Raw genomic sequence first — 27,698 nt, forward strand, 5'->3', positions numbered from 1 at the left:
CAAGTAACTATCACTAAACAATAATTTTGCAAAATAAATACTGTGTTAACATAATAACAACAGTTCTGGCAGAATATCAATAATTTAGGAGCAAAGAGGACAACTCACTGAACAGAACAAACAATATGTCGTCAACTGCCCCACAAAAAAGAATGAAAACTTTCCTCAAAAAGATAGCTGCATTTTCCAATCAATTTGTTGTGCCTGTCAATGACTCGATGTTTCCATTATTCAGTGAGTTGTCTACTTTACTCCTAAATTATTATATATTAATAATGGTTAAGGTTCTTGTGCTACTGAGGAACACACAGCACTGGCAGGGAGTGTGTACTGTTCATGTAATTCAGTATCATCATTCACTGCTGAAAATATGATAACTTAATTCTGTATTGCCCATATGCCGGAAACTTTTTTTATTTCTAATATCATTTAGTTTCTTGCACAGTATGTTGGAAAAGTTAATCAAAAATCAAACTGTTCAGGAGCAAAAATTCATAAAGTCTGCAAGAAATTAGAAACTCAAGTCGGTAAAGACTTAATTATGAATTCTCATTTTATATTTGCATGATGAATTATCTGTTACAGTCACATAAATGCTTCACAGATTTATTGCCATTGCCATTCCAGACGTTCAATGAAGACAACAGAAAAAGTCGTCGATAGCAGGAGACAAACTACATATGTCAAATCTTGTTGCACTTGCAGACGACGGCTATGTCTTATCATATTGTCCACAAAAAAGAACACAAAAGTCAGCTGTATTCCCGGAACTGCACTGTTAATCAACTGAACCGAGGAAATCTGAGAGCTCCCAATCCGTGAAGCATTTGTCCAAACAAGTCATCGTGAAGGACTGCACTCGCATTTCTGATATGGCACTCTTGTGAGCAATCCTATCTTCAAATTACACTTATCCTGGCCTCAGCAACCAGACACTGTGGTCATGTGTGCGTATGAGTCGCGTTTGCGTGTGCATGTGTGTGTGTGTGTGTGTGTGTGTGTGTGTGTGTGTGTGTTTCCGACGAGGCCTTATTGGCTGACAGCACACTTTCTGAAAGTCTTTTTGTTGTGCCTATCTGTAACTCAGCATCATCATTGTATGAGGGTAGCAACTATCCTTTTCATAATATTGTTACATTCCATCCTGGAGTTTCCTTTGTTTGACTTATCCTCTCATCCCACTTGTACTTACCTACTTTTAAATAAAATGCAAAATCTTATAATATTATGTGTCAATAGTGGAAAGTCATAAGGAGGGTGTCTCACATAGTAGATGTCATATGACTTACAAGATTAAATGCGCCATTGTTTGTGAAATAACTCAGTACAGGAATCTTAAGCACGAAAGCATATCTTTCATAGCACTTGTGCACATAGAATAGTGCACATTTCCATTCGTACACTAAACACACAACATTTGGAGTGAACGTCACTTCTTCAATTTCTGAGATGTTTAGCAGTCAACAGGCACACAAAAAGAGATCAAAATTGTAGGTACAATTCCAGACAATGTCCTTTTGCAAAGCTAACAACAAAGGTATATGGACACACGACTATACTGTTGGGCTTGTTGCATTATCCCGGCACCGCAACAAATTATTTCTGTCTGAACACACTAACCGGCTACAATGAGATATCGAGGGTAGTCAAGTTTACAGATTTTGGGAACTGCCTAGAAGCTGGGTGTACAGGGTTAGCCAGAATAAGGAGGCAGACTAACTGAAGGGGGAGGTTCTGCTATAAACCTGGGGATTTATGTACGGACTTGGGGTTATAACGGACTTGTGAGTTGGGATCACAGTGGCACGGGTTGTACCAAGACAAGCCAGACAGTTGGCAAATGCCTTATGTCAGGTAATCACTACAGTTCATCACGACAGTGGTGAACCCTATGTCTGCATGGAGGATGGATCACGCTGAAGTCTGGATCAAAACTGTGAATGACTGCTCCTTCTTCTGCGCTGTTCTTGTGAAAGCAGCAAGAAAAGGAGATGAAGCCACAGTGTAGGTAAGTAATAATGGGAAGGTAACCATTGGGTGGCTGGATGAGAGACTGCAAGAGGTTCACATTTAGAAAGGGAAAGTTCACTGATTCAACAGCAGAAACCTGGGTTGGAATATCAACAACATTTACTTCCCGTCAAAGTGACACATCAAGCTGCAGATGAGCACAATGGAAAGACTGTTACACAATGATCATTTGGCCAAAGCCTTCTTCATAAAGGAGTAGAAAAACACACACACATTAAATTAACACAACAAGCACACCTCACACTCACATGACAGCTACCTCCAGCCAGATTCCCCTAAAAAAAAAAAAAAAGTGCTAGAACAAATGGACGTGGTCAGCCCATAGAGGGCTCCGCATCCGCAGCGGTTCTAGCACAGCGAGGGCGCCACCGCTAAGCCACGTGCAGACAGCAGCCAATATAGCCACTCCCTTTGGTTTCGTATATAGGAACCTGCTCTGCCCTAGTCCAGTCAGTCTCGTACTCGCTCTGGATTGAGTTTCTGTCTCGGCAGTACAGCGTTCTTGTCGTTGCTCATTGTTGACTTTTGCCTGGCTCTGGTTCCGAGTGGATTTACTGTTGGTGTTTGGTTTTGTGGTTTCTACAAGCCTCCGTTGTTTATCTCTTCCTTGTTGTGTCGGTCATAGTCAGTCATGGTCAGTTGTTGTCGGTTGTCACTGGTCTGTCGTCTGACTCGTCCTTGTGTTTACCCGGTGGTGCGTGCTCCACCGCCGCCGACTTCCCCGCCTGGCGGCTCCGACCCGCAGCCCACAGCGTTCTCGCAGTTGGTTGTGGTTATTACAGGATTAAGTTTAGCTACGAGTAGGGATACTTTCCTGAATTATTTATAAGCTGCATGAAACTGAACCAGAGCAGCAAAGACCTTTTGGTTTCTCTTAAAGAGTTCCTTTGAAAATGATGCTTCATAATGACAGTGGGAAGATAACAGAGTATACATGGGGATGATCAGTCACAGCTGAAGAAAGTGATGTGCCTCAGTTTGTTGGTAAAATAATAGGAAACTGCACTTCATTCATGACACTGCTCACAGCAAGCTACTGTGGCCCATACTGGAATAAGGCTCAAATGTAAGTTGCACAACACCATTCTAATATGTAACAATGAGAGAAAACATAGGAAGACAGAACAAATGACGTTGGGTTCTGCAACCCCCACATGATTATGAATGAAGTCCCATACTTCTTGACAGAGCGTAGGGGAACGATACGGGCAACCCACACCACAGCACTAGGCAAGGTCTTAATGGTGGTGGTTTGCTGTTGCCTTCCTCCAACCATAATAGGGATTAATGATGATGATGTGAAGACGACACAACAACACCCAGTCATCTCGGGGCGGGTGAAAATCCCTGACCCCGCCAGGAATAGGAAGATTCCTATTCTACATCTACATGGATAATCTGCAAATCACATTTAAGTGCCTGGCAGAGGGTTCATCAAACCACCTTCACAATTCTCTATTATTCCAATCTCATATAGCGTGCAGAAAGAACGAACACTTATATCTTTCCATACGAGCTCTGATTTCCCTTATTTTATCATGGTGATAATTCCGCCCTATGTAGGTTGATGTCAACAAAATATTTTGGCATTCGAAAAAGAAAGTTGGTGAATGGAATTTCGTGAGAAGATTCCATCGCAATGGAAAATGCCTTTCTTTTAATGACGTCCAGCCCAAATCGTGTATCATTTCTGTGACACACTCTCCCATATTTCGTGATAGTACAAAAAGTGCTGCCCTTCTCTGAACTTTTTCAATATACTCTGTCAGTCCTATCTGGTACGGATCCCACACCACGCAGAAATATTCTAAAAGAGGATGGACAAACGTAGTGTAGGAAGTCTCCTTAGTAGATCTGTTACCTTTTCCAAGTGTCCTGCCAATAAAACGCTGTCTTTGGTTAGCAAAACGCAGTCTTTGGTTAGCCTCCCTCACAACATTTTCTGTGTGTTCCTTCCAATTTAAGTTGTTCATAATTGTAATAGCTAGGTATTTAGTTGACTTTACGACTTTTAGATTAGACTGGTTTATCGTGTAACCAAAGTTTAATGAATTCCTTTTAGCACTCATGTGGATAACATCACACTTTTGGTTATTTAGGGTCAACTGCCAATTTTTGCATAATTCAGATACCTTTTCTAAATTGTTTTGTAATTTGTTGATCTTCTGATGACTTTATTAGTCAATAAACAACAGCATCCTCTGCAAACAACCTAAGACGGCTGCTCAGATTGTCTCCAAAATCGTTTATATACATAAGGAACAGCAAAGGGCCTATAATACTACCTCGGGGAACACAAGAAATCACTTCTGTTTTACTCGATGATTTTCCGTCAATTACTACGTACTGTGACCTCTCTGACAGGAAATCACAAATCCAGTCACATAATTGAGACAATATTCCATAAGCACGCAACTTCACTACAAGCCACTTGTGTGGTACAGTGTCAAAAGCCTTCCGGAAATTCAGAAATATGGAATCAATCTGAAATCCCTTGTCAATAGCACATAACACTTCATGTGAATAAAGAGCTAGTTGTGTTTCACAGGAATGATGTTTTCTAAACCCATGTTGAATGTGTGTTAATAGACAGTTTTCTTCGAGGTAATTGATAATGTTTGAACACAATATATGTTCCAAAATCTTGCTGCATATTGACATTAACGATATGGGCCTGTAATTTAGTGGATTACTCCTAATACCTTTCTTGAATATTGGTGTGACCTGGACAACTTTCCAGTCTTTGGGTGCAGATCTTTTGTCAAACGAACGGTTTTACGTGATTCTTAAATATGGAGCCAATGTATCAGCATACTCCGAAAGGAACCTAATAGGTATACAGTCTGGACTACAAGACTTGCTTTCATTAAGTGATTTAAGTTGCTTCACTACTCCGAGGATATTTACTTCTACGTTACTCATGTTGGCAGCTGTTCTCGATTCGAATTCTGGGATATTTGCTTCGTCTTCTTCCGTGAAGGCATTTCGGAAGGCTGTGTGTAGTAACTGTGTAGTAACTCTGCTTTGGCAGCACTGTCTCTGATAGTATCTTCATTGCTATTATGCAGAGAAGGCACCGACTGTTTCTTGTCGCTAACATACTTTAAATATGACCAGACTCTCTTTGGCTTTTCTGTCAGGTTTTAAGACAAAGTTTCATTGTGGAAACTGTTATAAGCATCTTGCATTGAAGTCTGCACTAAATTTCGAGCTTCTGTAAAAGATTGCCAATCTTGGGGATTTGGCGTCTAAATTTGGCATGTTTGTTTCGTTGTTTCTGCAACAGTGTTCTAACCTGTTTTGTGTACCAAGGAGTATCAGCTCCATCGTTTGTTACTTTATTTGGTATAAATCTCTCAATTGCTGCCAATACTATTTCTTTGAATTCAGGCCACATCTAGCCTACACTTATATTATTAATTTGTAATGAGTGGAGATTGTCTCTCAGGAAGGCGTCAAGTGAATTTTTATCTGCTTTTTTGAATAGGAATATTTTTCACTTATTTTTCTAGGATTTGGGGATTACAATATTCAATCTCGCTAGAACAACCCTGTGTTCAATAAAACCTGTATCATTTTTTATGCTCGTTATTAACTCAGGATTATTTGTTGCTAAGAGGTCAAGTGTGTTTCCACAACTGTTTACTATTCGCGTGGGCACATGAACTAACTGCTCGAAATAATTTTCAGAGAATGCGTTTAGCACAATTTTGGATGATATTTTATGCGTACCTCCAGAATTAAAGATGTATTTTCGCCAACATATCTAAGGTTAATTAAAGTCGCCACCAACTATTATCGTATGAGTAGGGTAAGTGTTTGAAATCAAACTCAGTTTTCTTTGAACCTTTCAGCAACTGTGTCATCTGAATTGGGAGGTTGGTAAAAGGATTCTATTATTATTTTATTCCAGTTACCAACAATGACCTCTGCACATACTAATTCACAAGAAGTATCTACTTCAATTTTGCGACAAGTTAGACTACTTCTAACAGCAACAAACACACCACTGTCAACCATGTTTAGCCTGCCCTTTCAGAACGTCGTTAGGTTCTTCACAAACATTTCGGCTGACCATATATTCAACTTTAGCCAGCTTTCAGTGCCTATACTGATGTGACCATCAGGGCTTTCTATTAGTGCTTGGAGCTCTGGTACTTTCCCAACACAGCTACAACAATTTATAACTGTTTCACCAATGGTTGCGGTATCTACGTTCTTCCTGTGTTTGGTCTGCACCCTTTGTGACTGAAGCCCTTCTTGTGTTTTCCTGAGACCCTCTAACCTAAAAAGCCACCCAGTCCATCTCACACAGCCCCTGCTACCCATGTAGCTGCCTCCTGCATATATTGGACACCTGACTTATTCAGCGGAACCCGAAAGCCAACCACCCTTTGGCACAAGTCGAGGAATCTGCGGCCTACACTGCTGCAGAACCGTCTGAACCTCTGATTCAGACCCTTCACTCGGCTCTGTACCATAGGTCCGCAATCGGTCCTGTCAACTATGCTGCAAATGGTCAGCTCTGCTTTCATCTTGCAAGCAAGGCTGGCAGCCTTTACCACTTCTGTCAGCCACTCGAAACCAGAGAGAATCTCATCTGATCCAAATTGACACACATAATTGGTACCGACATGAGCAACCACCTGCAGTCGGCTGCACCCTGTGCTCTTCACTGCATCTGGGAGGACCCTTTCCACATCTGGAATTACTCCACCTGGTTTGCATACGGAGTGCACATTGGTTTTCTTTCCCTTCTTGTCAGCCAAGACCCTAAGGGGCCCCATTATGCGCCTAATGTTGGAGCTCCCAACTACCAATAATCCAACCCTCTGTGATTGCCCTGCTCTTGCAGGCTGAGCAGTTTCCTCTGAAACAGGACAGGCAACAGCATCTGGCTCAGCAACAGTGTCAGCACCTGGAACCTGTATGTCAGACAAACTGGGGAGGCCTTACGTGTGGCCACTTGGTAAGTCTTTCACCACCTGCTTCACCCCAGGGCAACCTCTCACTCGACCGCATGTGAGAGGCCAACCTCAGTGCGAGCGGTAACCGATGGGCACCGGTGAGGACCGATCAGATGACTCTGACGTGCTGGATGCCTGTTGGATCTCCACGGCCGGCCCACAGCAGTGGTGCCCACCCACTGCAACCTCAAGCTGTGGAACCAAAGCCATCATAGCTTGAAGCTGAGAGCGAAGTGTCACCAACTCGGCTCACATCCGCACACAACAATCGCAGTCCCTTTTCATACTAAAGACCGTATCGTAAAAAATATCTTACAGTATTTCAAGAAACAATTTTCTTTGAGTACCCTTAGAGTACTGTATTTACTCGACTCTAAGCCGCACTTTTTTTCCGGTTTTTGTAATCCAAAAAACCGCCTGCGGCTTAGAATCAAGTGCAAAGTAAGCGGAAGTTCTTAAAAATGTTGGTAGGTGCCGCCACAACTAACTTCTGCCGTCGAATATATGTAGTGCTACACAGGCATGCTTTGCAGGCACAAAGATAAATACTGGCAGCAAAACCTCTTCGTCAGTAAAAAAAAAAAAAAAAAAAGGGTGGAAGACGAGCTCCTTTTCTCCACCCCGAGTTTTGACCACTGTATTATTTTCATACATTATCCAATGAAGTAAATACAAATTCCGTATTGTTCATCTTTGAATGTAGCAGCATTTCAATGTACTACAAAAATCCGACTGGCAAGACTGTTTGGGATGTTTGTCAATATGGCCAACTCTACGTTCTGAATTTTTTCCTACTTGTGAGAAGAGATGGTTGCTAATGGGAACTTTCATGGATTGTGAATCACATGCAGTATTCTCTTCACCATAAGAATAACACAAATATAAACATTTTGCCATGTATTCTTTCATGTTTGCTGCTATCTCATTTAAATCCTGTCTGCCTAATAAACTACAAAACTATAGTGAATAATGATGTAATTAATGATGAAATGATGAGGACAACACAAACACTGTTGGCAATTCAAACATACGATGAATGATGGTACCCCTCGGGGAAATGGCAGCAAGGGACAGGAACAACAAGTGAACTCAACGTGTATACCTGGGAGCCTCATTCGACATGTTGAAGAAGCTATTCCAGCAGCGGCTGAGGGAAAAGTGTGCAAGGAGCTGCAGATTAAATGATGCCTATCATCTGTTCTCCAAGGTCATGCTTGGATCATTCCAGCGACTGGTTGAGATTGTTGAGAACACCAGCCTTGCACACCAAATTTCAATGAAGCTCACAATTTTCAGCACTGTTCCCAGAACCGATCATGGCCCCTTGGTTCCGAGTCAAGTGGAAAGTCTGAACCAAAGACTTTGAAAGTACTGCGACAAGTTATCCTGTGACTTCCTGGACTCGCAATATAAGGTTTAGAACAGTACGGTATCCCTAAATGGGTCAGATATGCACTACACATTAGAGGCTACTATCCTGGTAGTGGATAGCTGACTGTGTGTGGGGTGCACACAGGTGTTTTTTTTATTTTTTATTTTTTTTTATTTAGGTGAATCCATCCAATCCAGATAATGATACCTGTATATATATATAAAAAAAAAAAAAAAAAAAAAAAAAAAAAAAAAAAAAAACTATTGGTGTACGATCCTAAGAAATGCCTCCCACAGGTAAGAGTGTTAAAATCCTTGTGATTAACTTCCGAAGCATTCACAACTAAGTGCCAGAGTTTGAACTGCTCGTAGCAAGCAGTGAATCTCACATAATACTAGATACAGAATGGTGGTTGAAACCTGAATGAAACAATAGGCTAAAAAAAATGGAGGTTGTGTATTTGTCGCAGTAGACAAGAAACTCAGATGCACCGAGATAGAAATTGAAGCTGCATGTGAGGCTGTTTGGGTAAAACTTAGTATCAGGGGTTGGCATAAAATGTTAACTGAGTCACTCTACTGCCCATCAGATTCCTGATACAACCAAAAACTTTAAAGAAAACTTCAGTTCAATTGTACATAATGATGATGATGATGATGATGATGATGATTGGTTTGTGGGGCACTCAGCTGCGCGGTTATCAGCGCCCGTACAAAAACCCAACCTTTGCTCAGTCCAATCTCGCCATTTTCATGAATAATGACGAAATGATGAGGGCAACACAAACACCCAGTCATCTCGAGGTAGGTGAAAATCCCTGACCCTGCCGGGAACCAAACTCGGGACCCCATGCTCGGGAAGAGAGAACGCGACCGCGAGACCACGAGCTGCGGACTTGTACATAAGTTCCCCTATCATACTTTAATAATTGATGGAGATTTTAATCATCCGTAACCATCAATTGCAGTTTTGTTAGTGATGGATGTGATAAGACATCTTGCGAAATACAATTAAATGTCTTCTCTGAAAACTACGTACAACATTTAGTTCAAAACACACTCATGATGGAAACATATTGGATCTAATGGCAACAAACCTCTTTGAGGATGTCTACACTGAAACTGTTATCACTGACCATGACATGGTTGTGGCAACAACGATAACTAAAGTACAAAGGACAACTAAACCAGGTACAAAGCTACATTATGTTCAGTAAACTAGATAAAAAATCAGTAATGTCATATCTCAATAAGGAACTTGAAACTTTCAGCACACGGCAGGAGCATGTAGAGGAACTATGGCTCATGTTTAAAAGAATAGTTGATTATGCACTGGACAGATATGTACCCAGAACAGTTCATAATGGGAGGGACCCTCCATGGCATAATGTCACTGAAAAGAAATTTCTAAAGAAACAGAGATTACAGCATAATAGTGTGAAACAAAGCATAGGACTACATAAAGAGAGATGCTGAGTAAAGCATGTCTGTCCGTTACGAGGAAATTGTGTGAAGCCCTTCAATGACTACCAAAGCAGAATATCGTCAAATGATATTTCACAAAACCCAAAGAAATTCTGGCCAAATGTAAAGGCTGTTAGTGGCATCAAAGTTATTTTCCAGTGCTTAACGAATGGGAAGGGAACTGAAATTGATTGTAACAAAGCAAAAGCTGAAATGCTTACTCCCGTTTTCAAATGTTCCTTTACAAAGGAAAATCCAGGTGCTGCAATTTAATCCTCATACCACAGAAAAGATGAGTGAAAACAGTATTACTGCCTGTGGTGCTTAGAAATAGCTGAAATTATTAAAATTGAACAAAGCTCCAGAGCCCGATGGATTCCCTACCAGATTCTATACTGAATTTGTGGCTGAAATAGCCCCTCTTCTAACTATAATCTATCATAGATGCCTCAAACAAAAAACTGTGCCCAGTTCTTGGACAATGGCACAGATAACACCCATCTAGAAGAAGGTACTAGAAGTGATTCACAAAACTACCGTTCAATATCTTTGACATCAATTTGTTGTACAATCTTAGAAAATATTCTGAGCTCAAACATAATGGGGTATCTTGAACAGAATGACCTCCTCCATGCCAAATAGCACAGATTCCAAAAATATCGATCATGTAAAACCCAACTTGGGTCTTTTCTCACATGACATACTGAAGGCATTGAATCAAGGTAATCAGGTACATGCAGTATTCCTTAATTTAAAAAAATAATAAAATAAAATAAAATATTGACTTAGTAGCACACCTACACTTACTGTCAAAAGTTTGATCACATTGGTAGGGAGGATGCAGCATGTTATCTTGGATGGAGAGTCATCGTCAGGTGTAGTAGTAACTACGGGTATACCCCAGAAAGTATGTTGGGACCCCTGCTGTCAATGCTGTATATTAGTGATCTTGTGGACATTGTTAATAGTAACCACACACTTTTTGCAGATGATGCAGTTATCTATAATGAAGTACTGTCTGAAAGAAGCTGCTTAGATATTCAAATAATTAATGGAAAATCTCATATAAAGATGTGAAACAAATACTAACAAAGAGATAGAGGGGCTGGCCAGTACTTACCTCAGCTCAGTACAGCCGATAGATACACAAAAAACAACCGAAAATTTACGTTCCTAGCTTTCGGAATAAATGTTCCTTCATCAGGGAGGAGAGAGGGGAAAGAAAGAGAAGAAGGGAAAGTGGATTTAGTTACTCACAACACAGGTTATGAAGCAACAGGGAAAGGAAAACAGGGAGGGTAGCAAGGATGGAGGCATGGTTGTCAGAGGGAAGCCAAAGATACTCTATTGTAAGTAAGTTACAAGGCCTCACAACGGCTTCCATAGACTTACTCACTCCACCTGAGCTACGTACCCCTACCTTCTACCTATTACCCAAAATTCACAAAGAGAACCATCCTGGCCGTCCCATTGTAGCAAACTTCAAAGCCCCAACAGAACGTATCTCAGCTCTGGTAGACCAACACCTCCAACCTATCACCCGCAGACTCCCATCCTACATCAAGGACACAAACCAGTTCCTAGAACGCCTCAAATCCATTCCCACTCCTCTCCCACCTGAAACCTTTCTTGTCACCGTAGATGCTACATCCCTTTACACAAACATCCCACACACCCATGGTCTCTCTGCCCTTGAGCACTACCTCTCCCAACACCCATCCGAAGATCTTCCAAAAACTTCGTTCCTTATCACACTTACCAACTTCATCCTCACCCATAATTACTTCACTTTTAAAGGCCAGACCTACAAACAAATCAGGGGAACGGCCATGGGAACCAGGATGGCTTCGTCCTATGCCAACCTCTTCATGGGACGCATGGACGCGGCTTTCCTGAAGACCCAACAGCTGCTTCCCCTGGCCTGGTATAGGTTTATAGATGACATCTTTGTGGTCTGGACTCATGGTGAAGAAACACTCCTTAATTTTCTCCATAACCTCAACTCCTTTTCGAATCTGAGTTTCACCTGGTCCTTCTCCAAAACCCAAGCCACTTTCCTGGATGTTGACCATCTTGTTGAAGCTCACATCCACACCTCTGTCCATATCAAACCCACAAACAAACAGTACCTACACTTTGATAGCTGCCATCCATTCCACATCAAACGCTTCCTTCCCTACAGCCTAGGTATTCGTGGCAAACGTATCTGCTCCAGTGACGAATCCCTCAACAATTACACCAATAATCTGACCAGTGCTTTCCTCTCCCGCAACTATCCTGCAGACCTTGTCCACAAACAGATCTCCCGAGCAATACATTCTTCCCAGTTCAACAACAATGTTCCTACCCTCAGACCACACAGAAGCATCCCCCTTGTCACCCAATATTATCCTGGCCTCAAATACATCAATAAATTACTCCGCCAGGGATATGACTTTCTCAAGTCAACCCCTGAAATGAGATCATCCCTTGACAAAATTCTCCCCACACCACCCAGAGTTGCCTTTCGTGGCCCCCCTAACCTCCGTAACATCCTTGTTAAACCCTACAATATTCCCAAACTACCTTCTCTATCCAGCGGTTCCTACCCCTGTAACCGACCCCGCTGCAAAACCTGCCCCATGCACCCCCCCCCCCCCCCCCCACAACCACCTACTCCAGCCCCGCTACTGGTAAATCATACACAATTCAAGGCAGGGCCACATGTGAAACTACAAATGTCATTTATCAGCTGACATGCCTGCACTGCACAGCCTTTTACATTGGTATGACAACAACTAAACTGGCTGAGCGCATGAACGGACACAGACAAACTGTCCGCCTAGGAGACGTCCAATACCTGGTAGCGGAGCATGCCCTCCAGCATAATTCTAAGGACCTACCATTTGGCTTCTCCCATCCAATACCAGTCCCTCTGAACTGCAGAGATGGGAACTTGCACTCCAACACATCCTTTCATCCCGCAATCCCCCTGGACTGAACCTACGTTAAACAACCTCACTCCCATTTACTCTTCAGTCTTCTCCTCTTTCCCTTTCCTCTTTAACCATTCATGCATCTTTTCATCCTACATCTTTATTCTATATACCTCTTTACTTCTGTATGCATCCTCTTTGGTTTGAAGCTGGCACAGTACTTACAATACAACATCTTTGGCTTCCCTCTGACAACCATGCCTCCATCCTTGCTACCCTCCCTGTTTTCCTTTCCCTGTTGCTTCATAACCTGTGTTGTGAGTAACTAAATCCACTTTCCCTTCTTCCCTTTCTTTCCCCTCTCTCCTCCCTGATGAAGGAATATTTATTCCAAAAGCTAGGAACGTAAATTTTCGGTTGTTTTTTGTGTATCTATCGGCTGTACTGAGCTGAGGTAAGTACTGGCCAGCCCCTCTATCTCTTTGCTTAGATATTCAGTCAGATCTTGATAAGGGTTCAAAGTGGACCAAAGATTAGCAAGGTACAAAATGAAAAAAACGTAGTACCCTACTGCTAAAATATCAATGAGTCACCGTCAGAATCTGCATCTATATACACCCACCGCAAAACCACTGTGAGGTCCATGGCAGAGAGGACATCCCATTGTACCAGTTACTAGGGTTTCTTCCTGTTCCATTCAAGTATGGACCGTGGGCAGAATGACTGACCTACTGCCTCTGTGCAGGAAGGGATTATTCTATATTCTAATCTTATCCTCACGATCTCTATGTGAGCGAGACATAGGGGGGTTGTATTTTTTTAGACTAATCATTTACAGCTGGTTCTTGAAATTTTGTTAATAGACTTTCACGGGATAGTTTATGTCTATCTTCAAGAGTCTCCCAGTTCAGCTACTTCAGTATCTCTGAGACACTCTTCCACAGATTAAACAAACCTGAAACCATTCGTGCTGCCCTTCTCTGTATACATTCAGTATCCCACACACTTGAGCAATATTTTAGAACCTGTTGCACAAGTGGTTGCTTAGCAATTCCTTTATAGATTGACTGCACTTTCCCATTATTTTGCCAATAAACCAGAATCTACCACCTGCTTTACCCACAACTGAACCCATGTAATCATTCCATTTCATACCCCCATAAAGTGTTACACACAGGTATTTGTATGAGCTGGCTGATTCTAACAGTGACTCACTGATATTATAGCCTTAGGATACTACATTTTTTTCCATTTTGTGACGTACAAAATTTGACATTTCTGAACATTTAAAGCAAGTTGCCAATGTCTGCACCACTTTGAAATCTTATCAATATCTGACTAAATATTTATGCAGCTTCTGCATCATCTGTAAAAAGTCCGATTTTACTATTAACAATATCAGCAAGGTCATTAACATACAACATGAACAGCGAAGGTGCCAAAACCCTTTCCTGCGGCACATCCGAAGTTACTTCTACGTCTGACAATGACTCTCCATCCAAGATACACATGCTGCATCCTTCCTACCAAAAAGTCCTCAATCCAGTCACAAATTTTGCTTGATACGCCCTATTATAGTACTTTTGACAATAAACATAGATGTGGCACTGAGTCAAATGCTTTTCAGAAATAAAGAAATATATCATCTACCTGACTGCCTTGATCCAATGCTTTCAGTATGTCATGGGAGAGAAGTGCAAGTTGGGTTTCACATGATCAATATACTCTGAATCCATGCTGGTTAGCAATGAGGAGATCATTCTGTTCAAGATATCTCATTATGTTTGAGCTCAGAATATGTTCTTAGATTCTGTAAAAAATCGACGTCAAGGACATTTGGCGGTGGTTTTAGGATCACTTCTAGTACCCTTGTTGTAGACTGCTTTTAAATGATGACTCTAGAAATACACTGAATTCCCCTATGTGTTGCTCACAGAGGAATCTTAAGGATAACATTAGAATAATTACAATATGCACAGAAGCACCGAAACAATAATTCTTCACAACAATAATTCTTCACAAACTCCATATGTGAATGGAACAGGAAGCATCCCTAATAACAGGTACAACCTGCCATGCACTTCACAATGGTTTGCAGATTGTGGATGTAGGTGTAGACATAAATGCAAGCACTCCATACTTAACACTTTATGGTTACTGTAGCACTATGGGGTCTGTAGAAGCAGCTGAACACTTTTGTCATTGCAGCATACTGCAAAAATCTATGATCATCATTTTCAGTCATCATGTTTCCATAAATAGGATTTACAATAGTAAACTACTGTGTTTTTCACCACGTAAGTGCTCATTTGTCTCTATATTTGTAACTATCAAAAATCTCTCCCCTTTTATCACACGTATCCCAGCAGCAGAACCTTTACCATCATTTGTTCATAATAATACTGTACAATACCTAAAATTGGGCGTTCTGAAATAAAAATACTTGATGAGCCTTTAAAGGCGTGCTTTCATAGAGTGCTGTGTGAATTTTGTCTATGTCTAAAAGCCTTTGTGTCACAAGTTAAACAACTTTTTTATGAAATAGCATCTGCCTCTCTTTATCAAGTAATTATGCTTCAATTTGTTTCCAAGAAAAACTTAATTACAGAAAGTTGAGCCACATCCAACATTTACTTTATATTTGGATCTGATAAATATTGCTTTCTCACTGAGCAGCGATACCCAATGCGGTTTTCATGATTCTTGAAAAGTATTTTCAAGTACATTTGGCAGCTAAGTGGTAGCTATAGCTCTTACGTATTGGTAGTTTAGGTAAGACTTATTTTATGCCACTGATGGCTTCTATCTAATGAATAAGAAACTGAATTTCTGGTAAACTCCACCAAACCTAATAAACATTGATTTTCATAGGCAATATTAATTAATTTCAACTCAATAATGGAAGATAAGCATGAAGAAAGACAACCATTTTATACGTAGAGCAAGGGTTGACCAGAGAGAAGGAATAGAACTACAATTGCCTTCTGAGGAAGAACACAAATCGAAAAGGGTTAATTTTAAACCAGCCTCTTAATTTTATATACCTCACTCAATCCTTACTCAGTATGAGAAACAGTAGTTTCTTCCTTGTGGCTTTAATTCATTTAATTAATGACACTTCTGTCATTTATTAATAACTAATGTGAGAGAAACCTAAAAAGATCTCTATAATCACAAAAAATTCACAGAAGCATGCAAATTATACAGAAGCAAATAGACCTTCCCCCCCCCCTCCCCCCGAGTAAAGATTCAATTAGACATTTATAACAAGGTCTCCGTGTATGGCGTAATTAATCAAAGTACCTGGTTTCCTCTTCCCTCCACTAGAACCCCCAGGTTCAGCATCAATATCACCATTATCACTTATCTTCTCTTTCTTCGGAGGATCAATGCCGAGCAGCCTATGGATGCGGTTTCTATCAGGAGCTGGAAAGTGTTTCTCCACCAATGACTGCAGGACACCTCTGAAATGAAAAATACCATTCTGTGAAAGCACACCCGCCAATAGCAATAAAAATATTATGTTCCTCGAGCAAGACTCTTTACTGCCATGGCTAGTATAATCTCTTATAAGGGAGGTCCCCAGATTTAGGAACAGCTTTTTGAAACCTAGAAGCCATTCATCACACAGGGCTCTCGGCTGCGAGCAATCAATGAAAATGTATTTCAAGGAATGATTTTTTCTCTTCCTGCCGGCCGTGGTGGTCTCGCGGTTCTAGGCGCGCAGTCCGGAACCGTGCGACTGCTACGGTCGCAGGTTCGAATCCTGCCTCGGGCATGGATGTGCGTGATGTCCTTAGGTTAGTTAGGTTTAAGTAGTTCTAAGTTATAGGGGACTAATGACCACAGCAGTTGAGTCCCATAGTGCTCAGAGCCATTTGAACCATTTTTTCTCTTCCTATTGTTCTTTTTTCATTTGGAATATTCATCTCTGTGATCTGAATTATTTTTATATACTAACTTCGATACAATTTCTTCTGTTTAATGATTTTATATTTTTGTCCAAGTTATCCCAGTAATTGTTTATATTCCTCATTTTACTAGAGTTAGTTTTATTTAAATAATCCCTTTTCTTGTTCAAATCTACAGCTACATTATTTTGTACACAGTACAACATTAATTTATGTTTTAAGTGTCTGTAAGGGGGTTACAATCAAAAAACAATGTACATATTATAATGAAAAATTTTTGACACCATTACACAGCCAATATAAACAGATTATTTTGTCTTTTGTTTCTTTAACTGATAGAAGTAAGACACACCAAGTTGCAGACAGGCACAATTAAAAGACACTCACGTAGAGCTTTTGGCCACAGCCCTCGTTAGTAAAGAGAGACGCACACCATTCACACACATAAGCAAGCATGCATGAGCACCAACTCCAGCATCTCAGGGCGGAATTATTAATAATTAGAATTATATTCACAAAATTCCACTTGAAAAAAGAATGACAGGAAGAAAAAATATGAGTTGTTAAAAATGCATAGGATGATGAAAATGACGTGGCAAAGTATTAGAAACACAAAAATTAAATTTAAATCAATTAACTGAATAGACATAATTATCGAAGCCATTTCAGAAAGTCACAGATCCTGTCAAGACTAGAATCCACAGCGTTCTGCATGTTTGGAATGTATCTTTACCATTGCACTACGCAGCTGCTCTGCACAACACTTATTTTTAAGGCTCTGCAGTCTAGACCACCACGGAAAACTCTCTGTGTCACTTACTTGCAAACAACTACAGGGTGAGATACCTGGGACTCTAACCTACAGCACCATATAGGCAGTTTCAGAAAGTGACAATACATGCCAAAATGTCACGGGGAGCCAAAATGTCACGGGGAGTTGTGAAAATGACACCCACAAGAAATATCTTTAGTCATCCACTAGTGTATAATATATGCACGCGGAGGGGTTGGGGTGTTTGTGATTCACATGTCACGGTCGTAGGTGATGATAAGGCGCACAGGAGGCCTGTCTGTATCTTCTGTTTCAATTCTGCAAGCAGTAACTACAACTGTGCCCAGCTGATGAGTATGTACTCCTGTTGAACACCTTCGGCCATTTGAATGGGGTCGTACTGTGGGGGCCAGCTGGAAACTGGACAGACATATAGATGGACTGCTCCACTTGTTGGGCATACTGTATCGGTGAAGAGTCGCTGCTTTCAATAGTGGTCTATGGAACATTCCCACACCTGTATAGGTGGTTCTGGATGTCCATGTTACACTGACATAAAGTGCGAGAAGCAGTAGGTGGCCGATCGTCGCCTGGGAACGAAATCGGGGCAGATGTTGTGGCTACGTCATCAGGGAATAAGAGGAACAATCTTCTTGCAGAAGAACTAAGTTCGTGTGCCACTGATACCACAACACTGTCAAACATGGTTACCCTGGTGTCATGAAAGAGCTGACTAGCGAATGGAATGGCACTCTGTGATAAGCTGTCCGCTACATTTGACAGGTTGTTATCACAGTGCTATTGCCATTTCTTCGACAGGAAGATGACAGCCTTATTCGACTGGCCATTCGAGTCCACAGACAAATGCTGCAATGCAAAATGCTCTTTGTAGCATACAATTTGTGCTCTGGCCAACAAGATCACCAGATCTCTTGTGGACTGAACACATATGGGGCATGCTCTAGGAGTTTACTCATTCTCCAGGTCCTACAAAAGCCATTGCCGAATTGCAACAAAAGACACAAGTTGCTTGTGACAGTCAGTGCCAGATCATTTGCAGGTAAGAATGCCTTCATTGCCCCCACAGGGAATGATACACTGTGTACTGATGCGACTGTTTGGGCGACCTTCACCATGACTTGTTTGTCATTTGAAAGAGAATACCAAGAAACCCCACATGCCCATTAAAAAAAAAACGAGTTGCCTCTGATTTTTTACTTTAAACATATAGCCCGATCATAATACAGAGAAATCTCCATGTTCTGGCATTTCTTGTATTGTTTTGCAGCCATTGTATCATCTTACCTGAAGAGAAACCCCATAAGTACAAAAGAGATAGGCTTTCTCAAAATTCTAAGTTGTCAGCACTATTTTAAACAGAGAGAATAGTCGATATTGCCTCTTACTCTTTGGTTTAATTGATATATATTGTTATTGGTGGTAAAGTGTCACACAATTTTTATGCTAGTGACGAACTCAGAAAGTAATGAAAAAAAGAATAAACACAGTGGAATTTCTAAAACATGTAGCCACAAAACGAGCAAGAGTAAAAAATGATGTATATACAAATTGGAAAGGGAATAGAAGTCAACCAAAAAACACTGTTATGACTGCAGGTGAGTTAACCTGAAACTTAGTATTGCTTCAAAATTAATGTTTAATTACCACAGTGAACATAATGATTAGAACACCAAGTTCAACTGAGTAGGTAATTCTATTTCCAGTTGTCGGATGAAAAGCATGACGATAATGGAAGGCAGTAGGATAGAATTATACATAAAATTTATCCACTTCCTAACAAAAGATGAACAGGATGGATCCCTTCAAAGCCTCATAGAAGTAAAACCAGTGGCAAGAAAGAAGCTTACAGTGACAAGAAATTTGGGAGGAAGAAACCAGGACAGTCATACGTTTTTTGGTTATCTGGCCCTAATTCAGGTTTGTAAAACTGACTTCCAAATTTTTTTGGTATCTGTAGTGACTGAATAAGGTACCTGTGCAATCAGCTAAAAAAGATAAAACTCCGCAACATAAGACGGGAAAAATGCCCTCCTGAAAATGCAAAACCAGTGGCTTTTATAGTGGGAATGAAAAACCACATCAACTAGTTTCTGGTCACGAAAGCACATTATACCAACAAAGAATGGAATTATCTTAACCCTAAACTTAACGTTAATACTATGTGGCAGATGTTCAAAAACATTAAACAACATTTTAAACACCTTCACTCATGCTCTGATTTTGTTTAATGTCTGTGGCACAGGGAAGATTTCAGTTCATCACCCACTGCTTTCCAAGAAGAGGCCACTCTTGCCTTCCTTGTGACAGAGATTACAGCATGGCGAAAAGGAAAATCAGAAAGATGGATAGGATATATTTGCTGAAAGAATATGCAGAATCCAGAGGAAAATGAATTTTGAAGTGAAAATCCCGAAAACAGAAGAGATGCTAAATGTTACGGAATGGTAGCTGAAGTTGCACAAAAGAATGGTATTTCCACTGAAACTCGAGGAAGGGCTTCACCTAGAAATAACAAACAGCACTTTCATGTAACACAATTCATGCAGTTCTGCTATTCACATGAAACTCTTGGTGGTGTTAAAGACAGGTAATTCACTGATGGGACAGAAGAGCACATGTTCCTAACTGGCTAACCGAACTGTAATTCCACTAAGCCCCAGGAGTCAGGCTTATAATGGTCATGAATCCATAAATGAGAAGAAAATGCATGACCTACGGCAGTTTCTACCATTCCTACCAAAAGAAGAAATCATCAAGAATTTCTGTTCTGACATATAGAATTGGCCAACACCTGTCAAGAAATGTGGAGTATAATGTCAAAGGAAATGGAAAATAGCCATAATCTGTTTGATTTTCGTCCATATTAGGAATAAAGTATGTGTTGAGTACTGATTTATGTTTATTTGTTACAACATATTGACAAAGCGCAGAAGTTTAGTAAATAAATTTAAACATAACGTCAAGAACATATATTAGGACTGCCTACAGAGCATTGACATTCATCCCTCTAAATTCATTTTAATGAAAAATGAGAAGAAAAATTGAATTTCAGCATAATTTTGAGACCTGGGACGTTTTCTGTGCCTCCTGAAAAGTTTAGCTACTTGGAAATGTGGAGTTTTTCAATATTCCCAGCCATTGCTCTTCAATGACGAATTTTGTATCACCTCACTTTTCCAAAAAATTATCCTGTACTTGAGGATTTTGAATTTTCTTCTAGCAGTGTATGTTGCTTTTGGGAATATGAACAGCCAAGTCTTTAGCACCCATACTAAAATCTCGATTGTGCTTCAAAGGTGATTAAACAACACATGCAATATAAGATATGGCTGGTTAATATAGACACACGCACACACGCACACACACACACACACACACACACACACACACACACACAGAGAGAGAGAGAGAGAGAGAGAGAGAGAGAAATATCCCAAAGTACTACACTCGAGTACAGTAGTACACTCATCCCGGCTTCTATCTTTTTATCTTAACTCTCTCCAGTCCATCACTCTTTCATCCTCAAGAAACAAACTAGTTCCAAAAGCTAGGATTACTTTTTGCAGTTTTACATGTGTCTGTTGACAGTACTAAAAGTGCCTGAAGGTTGAGTACTGCACAGCAATTACATCTCACAATTTAGTGTCCCTACCCAGTTAATGGTCGAGAGCACCATTCGTGTGAAGACATTGGAGGCATGACAACAGAAAACCGTTATAAACAATTAACGACAGAGCTTATTCTTCTACATCTACATCTGTACTTTGCAAGGCATCTTACAGTGTATGACAGAGGCTAATCTGCGTTCTGAATGGCAGCACTTCATACTTTCCTAATACGATAGCAGGTGAGCTTTTTAACAGATGTTGGCACATTTATGGGAATAACGATTTTCAAATCAAATGAGATTACAGAACTGAAATGGGAAGTATTTATGCTGTCACCTGTTTACTGTAACATCATTGGCAGGGGTTTAAATATGTCTGGTATTATCAAATGTAAGCTGTGTTTTCTTCTTAGTATAACGGAACATAAAAAATCGTGACAAGAAATTCACATAATACAGTCTAAACTTACAATTTCGAAAGCTGGGCTGTGAAATAGGGTTTGCAGCCTAGGCAGTGTACTGTATTGTATTTAAACCGGGGAGCTAGAAACGACAGAGAGGCTTTGTCCAGCCGTAGCCTTCAGTGGGTCAGAACCCCACAACAGGCCACAGCAGTCCACCCACCCCACCATCACCCCATACCGAACCCATGTTACTGTGTGGTTTGGTCCCTAATAGACCAACCCACCAACAGGAATGATGAGTATAACCCCAAATGTTTGCATGGTAGAGTAATTATGGTGTATGTGCACGTGGAGATAGCGTTTGCACAGCAATCGCCGACTGAGGCGGAATAAGGGGAACCAGCCTGCATTCGTCGAGGTAAATTGAAAAAAACATGAAAAACCACGCATAGGCTCGCCGCCACACCAGACCTGAATACTAACCTGCCAGACGGATTTGTGCCGGGGACCGGCATGCCTTCCCGGTCGGGAAGCAGGGCGTTAGACCGCACGTCTAGACGGGTGCGCCAGCCCAGGCATTCAATTCGTGTGAAAGAATGAGAAAAATAATAAATAACTGACACTGGCAGAAACTTCATGATTAGTGAGAATAATGTCGGATGCCCAGAAACAGTGCCAACTATCATGTGCCAGTGAAGAAACTAAGGATATCCTAAAGTCACTCTGGACCCACATCCACTATATAGAAATTGTGGCACACACTCCTCCCCTGCTTCTCAGACGACTACCCTGCCTTGGACAACTGAAAACAGAAAGTTACTGCCATGGGGCTGAAACTACTTTCTACATCCTAGTTTGCTTTTTACTAACCTTCGTCTGAAAGTTTACTGTCAAAAATTTGAAACATCTTTACAAATTTTACTTCTGCACAACCATGATATTCACACCTAACAAAATTAATTCCAATTTTTTGAACTGAACTAACATTTTTCAACTGAATTAAAATGAATGTTTTGACAAAGGAAGCAATATGAAGAGGTAATAGTGGGAACTGACTGAAACATGGCCCTGCAATGTGACGTATCCATCACTGCTGGCAAGAACTTCTACCAGTCACCAGTCGAAGTGTTTGGGATCTCCTACTTTCCTTATACAATCGTCTCAGCTGCTAAGCTACTGAACTCGAGTGAGCTTCCAGACTCGTGTCTAAGTTTACCTGTACAGTGTGTGGGAGTAAGAACAATGAGGGAACGAATTTGGTTTCTGTCCATGGCTTACTCAGCCACAAAGAATGTACGCCTTAATCATCACATTTTTAACTTACAAAGGTCTCATTTTAGACAAAAGTAACAAGTTACCAACAGAAATTGGACCTACAGACATGAAGACATTCAAATGATATCCTCCATTTTCCTGACTCTAATGACATCCTCCATTTTCCTGTAGTTCAGTTAATGACAATGACAGTCTATACAAAACTTACTTTGCCGTCGAAACAAAATCGGACAATTCCCCATCGTCCCTTTCTAACTGCTCCAGTGTCCTTGCTTCTCCAGTGGACTGCAGGCCAATAACCACACATTTACCACACTTTACAGCCTCCCTGCAACACAAATGAGAAATGTATTAGTTTTGAGACTTTGCATCGAGATAAACAAGATTACTTCTCAACTTCATTCTTTTGCTTTATATAACTGCCTATGAACATACATTAGTATAAAAATACAATAATCAGTAAAATCCGAGGTACACATGAAGATTGAAATGTCAAACATTCCAAGTGCCATTTTTTCTTCACTAAACATGTTTTCAATGCTATTGCATTCTTGGTATTCTGTCGTGTAACACGAGACTCGTCCCAAGTTGTAAATTGTGGAGAAAATGTTCCTAACTTTACTAGGTGATATACGGTCTTTGTGCCAAGTACTGCTTCCCTTTCAATTTTCAAGTGCCACATGTCAAAGTCTCCTCTGCTAAGTTAATGTGTAATTCGTGTGGTATGCATAGCATGTGTTACTTAACTTTTTTTTCTCAATAAAACATCTTTGTAATGGAAGTAGATAATGTGGATTTTACCCACCACTAGATGCTCTAGTCCAGTCACGTGTCTCTCCTACCCCATCAAAGGCAGAGCTACATGTGAAAACTGTCTACAACCCGAGCTGCAGCCACTTGTGCTGCTTTCGATGAGGACAGGACACCTATCTAGCTACTTGTACAGACAAATGGCTACCGCTACACTGTGGCCGAAAGATAGCTTGACCACCCAATTGCTGATCATTGCTCCTTAACACAATGGGTTTTACTTCAATGACCACTTCACAGCCTGCGCCATATGGATTCACCATACAAACACCAGCTTTTCTGAACTGCAAAGATGGGAACTGTCCCTGCAACAGGCAATATGACCTATGTTGCCATAACCAGCCTGGCCTCAATATTCGCTAGCCCAGTCCTCTCTCTACCTATCCCCTTCCCTGCTCACACTGCAGCATTACACATTCAACCAGTGCACAACACCCTTTTCCCCTTATCTCTGTCTCTCCTCTCCCTTAACCCCCCCACACCCACCACCCACTCACAGCCTCCCAATTCTGCTACGCATCCTGCCCCACTGCATCCCTGCAAGCTCCCACAGGCAGCACGCACGACTCCTCCCCTGTGTGGTGAGCAGCAATCTGTCCTACTCTTAATGTTATTTTTGTAAGTATATTATACAAATACAAGTTTTGTGACACGTTTGTTATTGCTTCTTGATTGAAAATATGTTACATAATTTTTTTTACTTATTCCACATCAATGAGGATCATTAAACTTACAACAGGGGAAGGAACATTGGTATCTTTCTCTGCTGTAAATGTGTTTATGTATTGTTTATGACATCCTTGAGAATCTTCTCACCAGATTCATTAGCATTACATTGATATCTCTGTACATTAACTTACCGTGCCACTGTGACAGCGTGATTAACTTTAGATGCGATACACAGGTATTTAAAGAAACGTTGATGTGAAGACCAAAACTGTCCCCACATGGTCTTTTTCATACGGTTCTCCGCATCAACAAGTTCAGCTGCCTCCTGGAACTTTCGCATGGCATCCACCCACTGGAACACGATCGTGCAAATGGAGTTCATAACAGTACAGCGAATACAATTACAAAATGTGGTTAATGGTAAGCATCTGGTGAATACATATAACAAAAGGAGTAAAGATAAAAACTTAGCACAAACTACAAACCTGAGACATTCAGTGGTTCATGGGCACACAAACATGACTGCAAATACTACTAAGACACACACACACACACACACACACACACACACACACACACACACACACAGAGAGAGAGAGAGAGAGAGAGAGAGAGAGAGAGAGAGAGAGAGAGAGCTACAAGGTGTTGGCACTGCAGCAGAACTGGCTTGAGAGGCTATGTCAGGTGGAATGAGATGGTGGAATGTGGAGGAGGTCGAGAGAGCCCGATGACGGGTGACTGCCGGACAGAGGGGCAGGCGGTGATCGTTGCACGGGACAGGAATGTGGCACCAGTGAGTTCACTTCAGTACAGGTACGATGTGTTGCATGGGATACTCAATAATGTGTGGGGACAGACTGGAGAGACAGGATACGTGGAGAGGGAGACTACAAACAGATGCGTTCGAGTGTCAAACTTATGCACTGTTGTGACTACGAAATATTGTGTCTTGAAGTCGTTATGATCCGGCTGCATACCCGAGAAGAATATTATCAATTATGCACTGTTGTCATGACAGGGATGGGAGGAGAGAAGATAGCTGAGATTGAGGTCTGAGGACAGTGTGATTGGAGGATGTGCCCTAAGTGCAATTCTGATTTACGTAGCTCGTTGAAGCCGATACTACGGTAATTCACGATATGTCCAACATCGGACAGGTGAGAAGTGTGGTAACATATTTAAAACTGACTGCAGAACAATTCTGCTGAAACTGACATACATGCCAACGACATACATTTTGCATAGGGCTACGAAGGTACACTAATTTGATCACAAGTATCTGGACACCTGAATGAAAATAACTTACAAGTTTGTGGCGCCCTCCATCAGTGACGCTAGAATTCAATATGGAGTTGGCCCAACCTTTGCCTTGATGACACCTTCCACTCTCGCAGGCATACGTTCAATCAGGTGCTGGACAATTTCTTGGGGAATGGCAGTCCATTCTTCACAAAGTAAGTCGGTTTTCCAAAACATCCCAAATGTGTTCTATAGGATTCAGGTCTGGAGTCTGTGCACGCCAGTATATTACAGGGATGTTATTGTCGTGTAACCACTGCCCCACAGGCCGTGCATTATGAACAGGTGCCCCATCATGTTGAAAGATGCCATCGCCATCCCCGAATTGCTCTTCAACAGTGGGAAGCAAGAAGGTGCTTATAACATCAATGTATGCCTGTGCTGTGATAGTACCACACAGAACAACAAGGGGTGCAAGCCCCCCTTAATGAAAAATACGACCACATCATAACATCACTGCCTCCAAATTTTACTGTTGGCACTACACACGCTGGCAGATGATGTTCACCAGGCATTCGCCATACCCACACCCTGACTTCGGATCACTACATTGTGTACCATAATTTGCCACTCCACACAATGTTTTTCCACTGTTCAATCGTACAACGTTTATGCTCCTTACACCAAGCAAGGTGTCATTTGACATTTAATGGTATGATGTTCGGCTTATGAGCAGCTGTTTGACCATGAAATCTAAGTTTTCCCACTTAACTGTCACTGCACTTACAGTGGATCCTGATGCAATTTGAAATTCTTGTGTGAGGGTCTGTCTCCATCAGTCAACAGACGAGGTCGGCCTGTACGCTTTTGTGCTGTATATGTCCCTTCACATTTCCACTTCACTGTCACATTGGAAACAGTGGACCTAGGGATGTTTAGGAGTGTGGACATCTCGCGTACAGATGTATGACACAAGTGACACCCAATCAGCTGACTATGCTCATAGTCCGCGAGTTCCACAGAGTGCCCCATTCTGCTCTCTCACGACATCTAATGACTACTACGGTCACTAATATGGAGTACCTGTCGGTAGGTGGCAGCACAACACACCTAATATGAAAAACATATGTCTTTGGGGGTGTCCGGGTACTTTCGATCACGTAGTGTACATACAAGAAATTACGACTCTTACAGAGTCATATAAACAGTCTTTTCACCCACCCTCTATTTATGAGTAGAAAAGGAAAGGAAGTAACTAGTAGGTACACAATACCCTCTGAGACGAACTGTGTGGTGGCTTGCAGAGGCTGTATGTAGATGTAAACATAAGGGAAACTTTCCTTATGTGTGCACATGTAAGTTGTCTAACCACTATGATAGTGAGCCTTTCGCGACGGCACTGATATGTAAACCATTCTCATATTTCTTGCCACATCAATTAAGGATAAAATCTCAAGCTTTCGATGATAGCCTCCACTGTCATCGCCAGGGACAACTGACTATCTTCACTGCAGGTGTGGTGACCTTATATAGCCTGTGGACAGCTTCTGATTGGTCGGCAATTATGTATTGCTGTCGCAGACAGTGTCAATGTCTGCGCTAGTGGCGCCATCACTTCCATGGGAACGTAAATCCTGGAAGGAATGTCTCTGGTGATTCCCTGCATCAATCGCTCGTTTCCATGCACAGCTCAGATAGTATTCGCTATTGCGGTTAAAATTCTTCTCGCTCATCCTTATTTCAACAGCCTCTATAACAACAGAATCTCAGTAGGTGGCGGCATGGGACAAAATTTTTGTTTCATAAAACAGTATTTTGTGTTTGTGAGACTGTGCTCTGCAATTGCCAATTTCTCCAGTTCTCTATTTTTAATATGCCGCTGGTATTCTGCACAACGGTCGGAAACGGTACAAATGGTCTGACCTATGTAATTGCTTCCACACTCATAGAGGATATTAAAATTCGAGAGACCCTGAGGCTGAGACTGTCCTTAACAGGGCGCATCATCTTAATTTTCTTAGGACAATGAAAAATCTGTCTTATACCCCGTCTACACAGGACTCTTCATATTTTACTGGATATAGCACCACGAAAAGGAAGAACTGCAATCGTCGTTTCATCCTGTGAGTGTGCAGCATTTTCAAGTTTCCTTTTCTTGGAGAACGCTGCCTTTATATAGCGTGCACCATAGTCATTCTTTTGGAACATGTACTTCAGATGGTTCATTTCGGACTTCAAGTGG

At 41.3% G+C, this 27,698-nt stretch overlaps 1 protein-coding gene across 3 annotated transcripts in view; it reads right to left on the reverse strand.

Moving 5' to 3' along the window:
- Positions 1–27,698, reverse strand: part of LOC126285359 (protein strawberry notch) — a 263,199-nt gene that overhangs the window by 135,272 nt on the left and 100,229 nt on the right. For all 3 annotated transcript variants that reach the window (XM_049984680.1, XM_049984681.1, XM_049984682.1), the window contains 3 exons: positions 24,409–24,569; positions 22,947–23,066; positions 16,052–16,212 (listed from right to left, as the gene is read on the reverse strand). In XM_049984680.1, coding sequence (XP_049840637.1) covers positions 16,052–16,212; positions 22,947–23,066; positions 24,409–24,569 — 442 coding nt within the window. The remainder of the gene's footprint in view (positions 1–16,051; positions 16,213–22,946; positions 23,067–24,408; positions 24,570–27,698) is intronic.

This window comes from Schistocerca gregaria, chromosome 8, assembly GCF_023897955.1.
Source record: "Schistocerca gregaria isolate iqSchGreg1 chromosome 8, iqSchGreg1.2, whole genome shotgun sequence".
Taxonomy (NCBI): domain Eukaryota; kingdom Metazoa; phylum Arthropoda; class Insecta; order Orthoptera; family Acrididae; genus Schistocerca; species Schistocerca gregaria.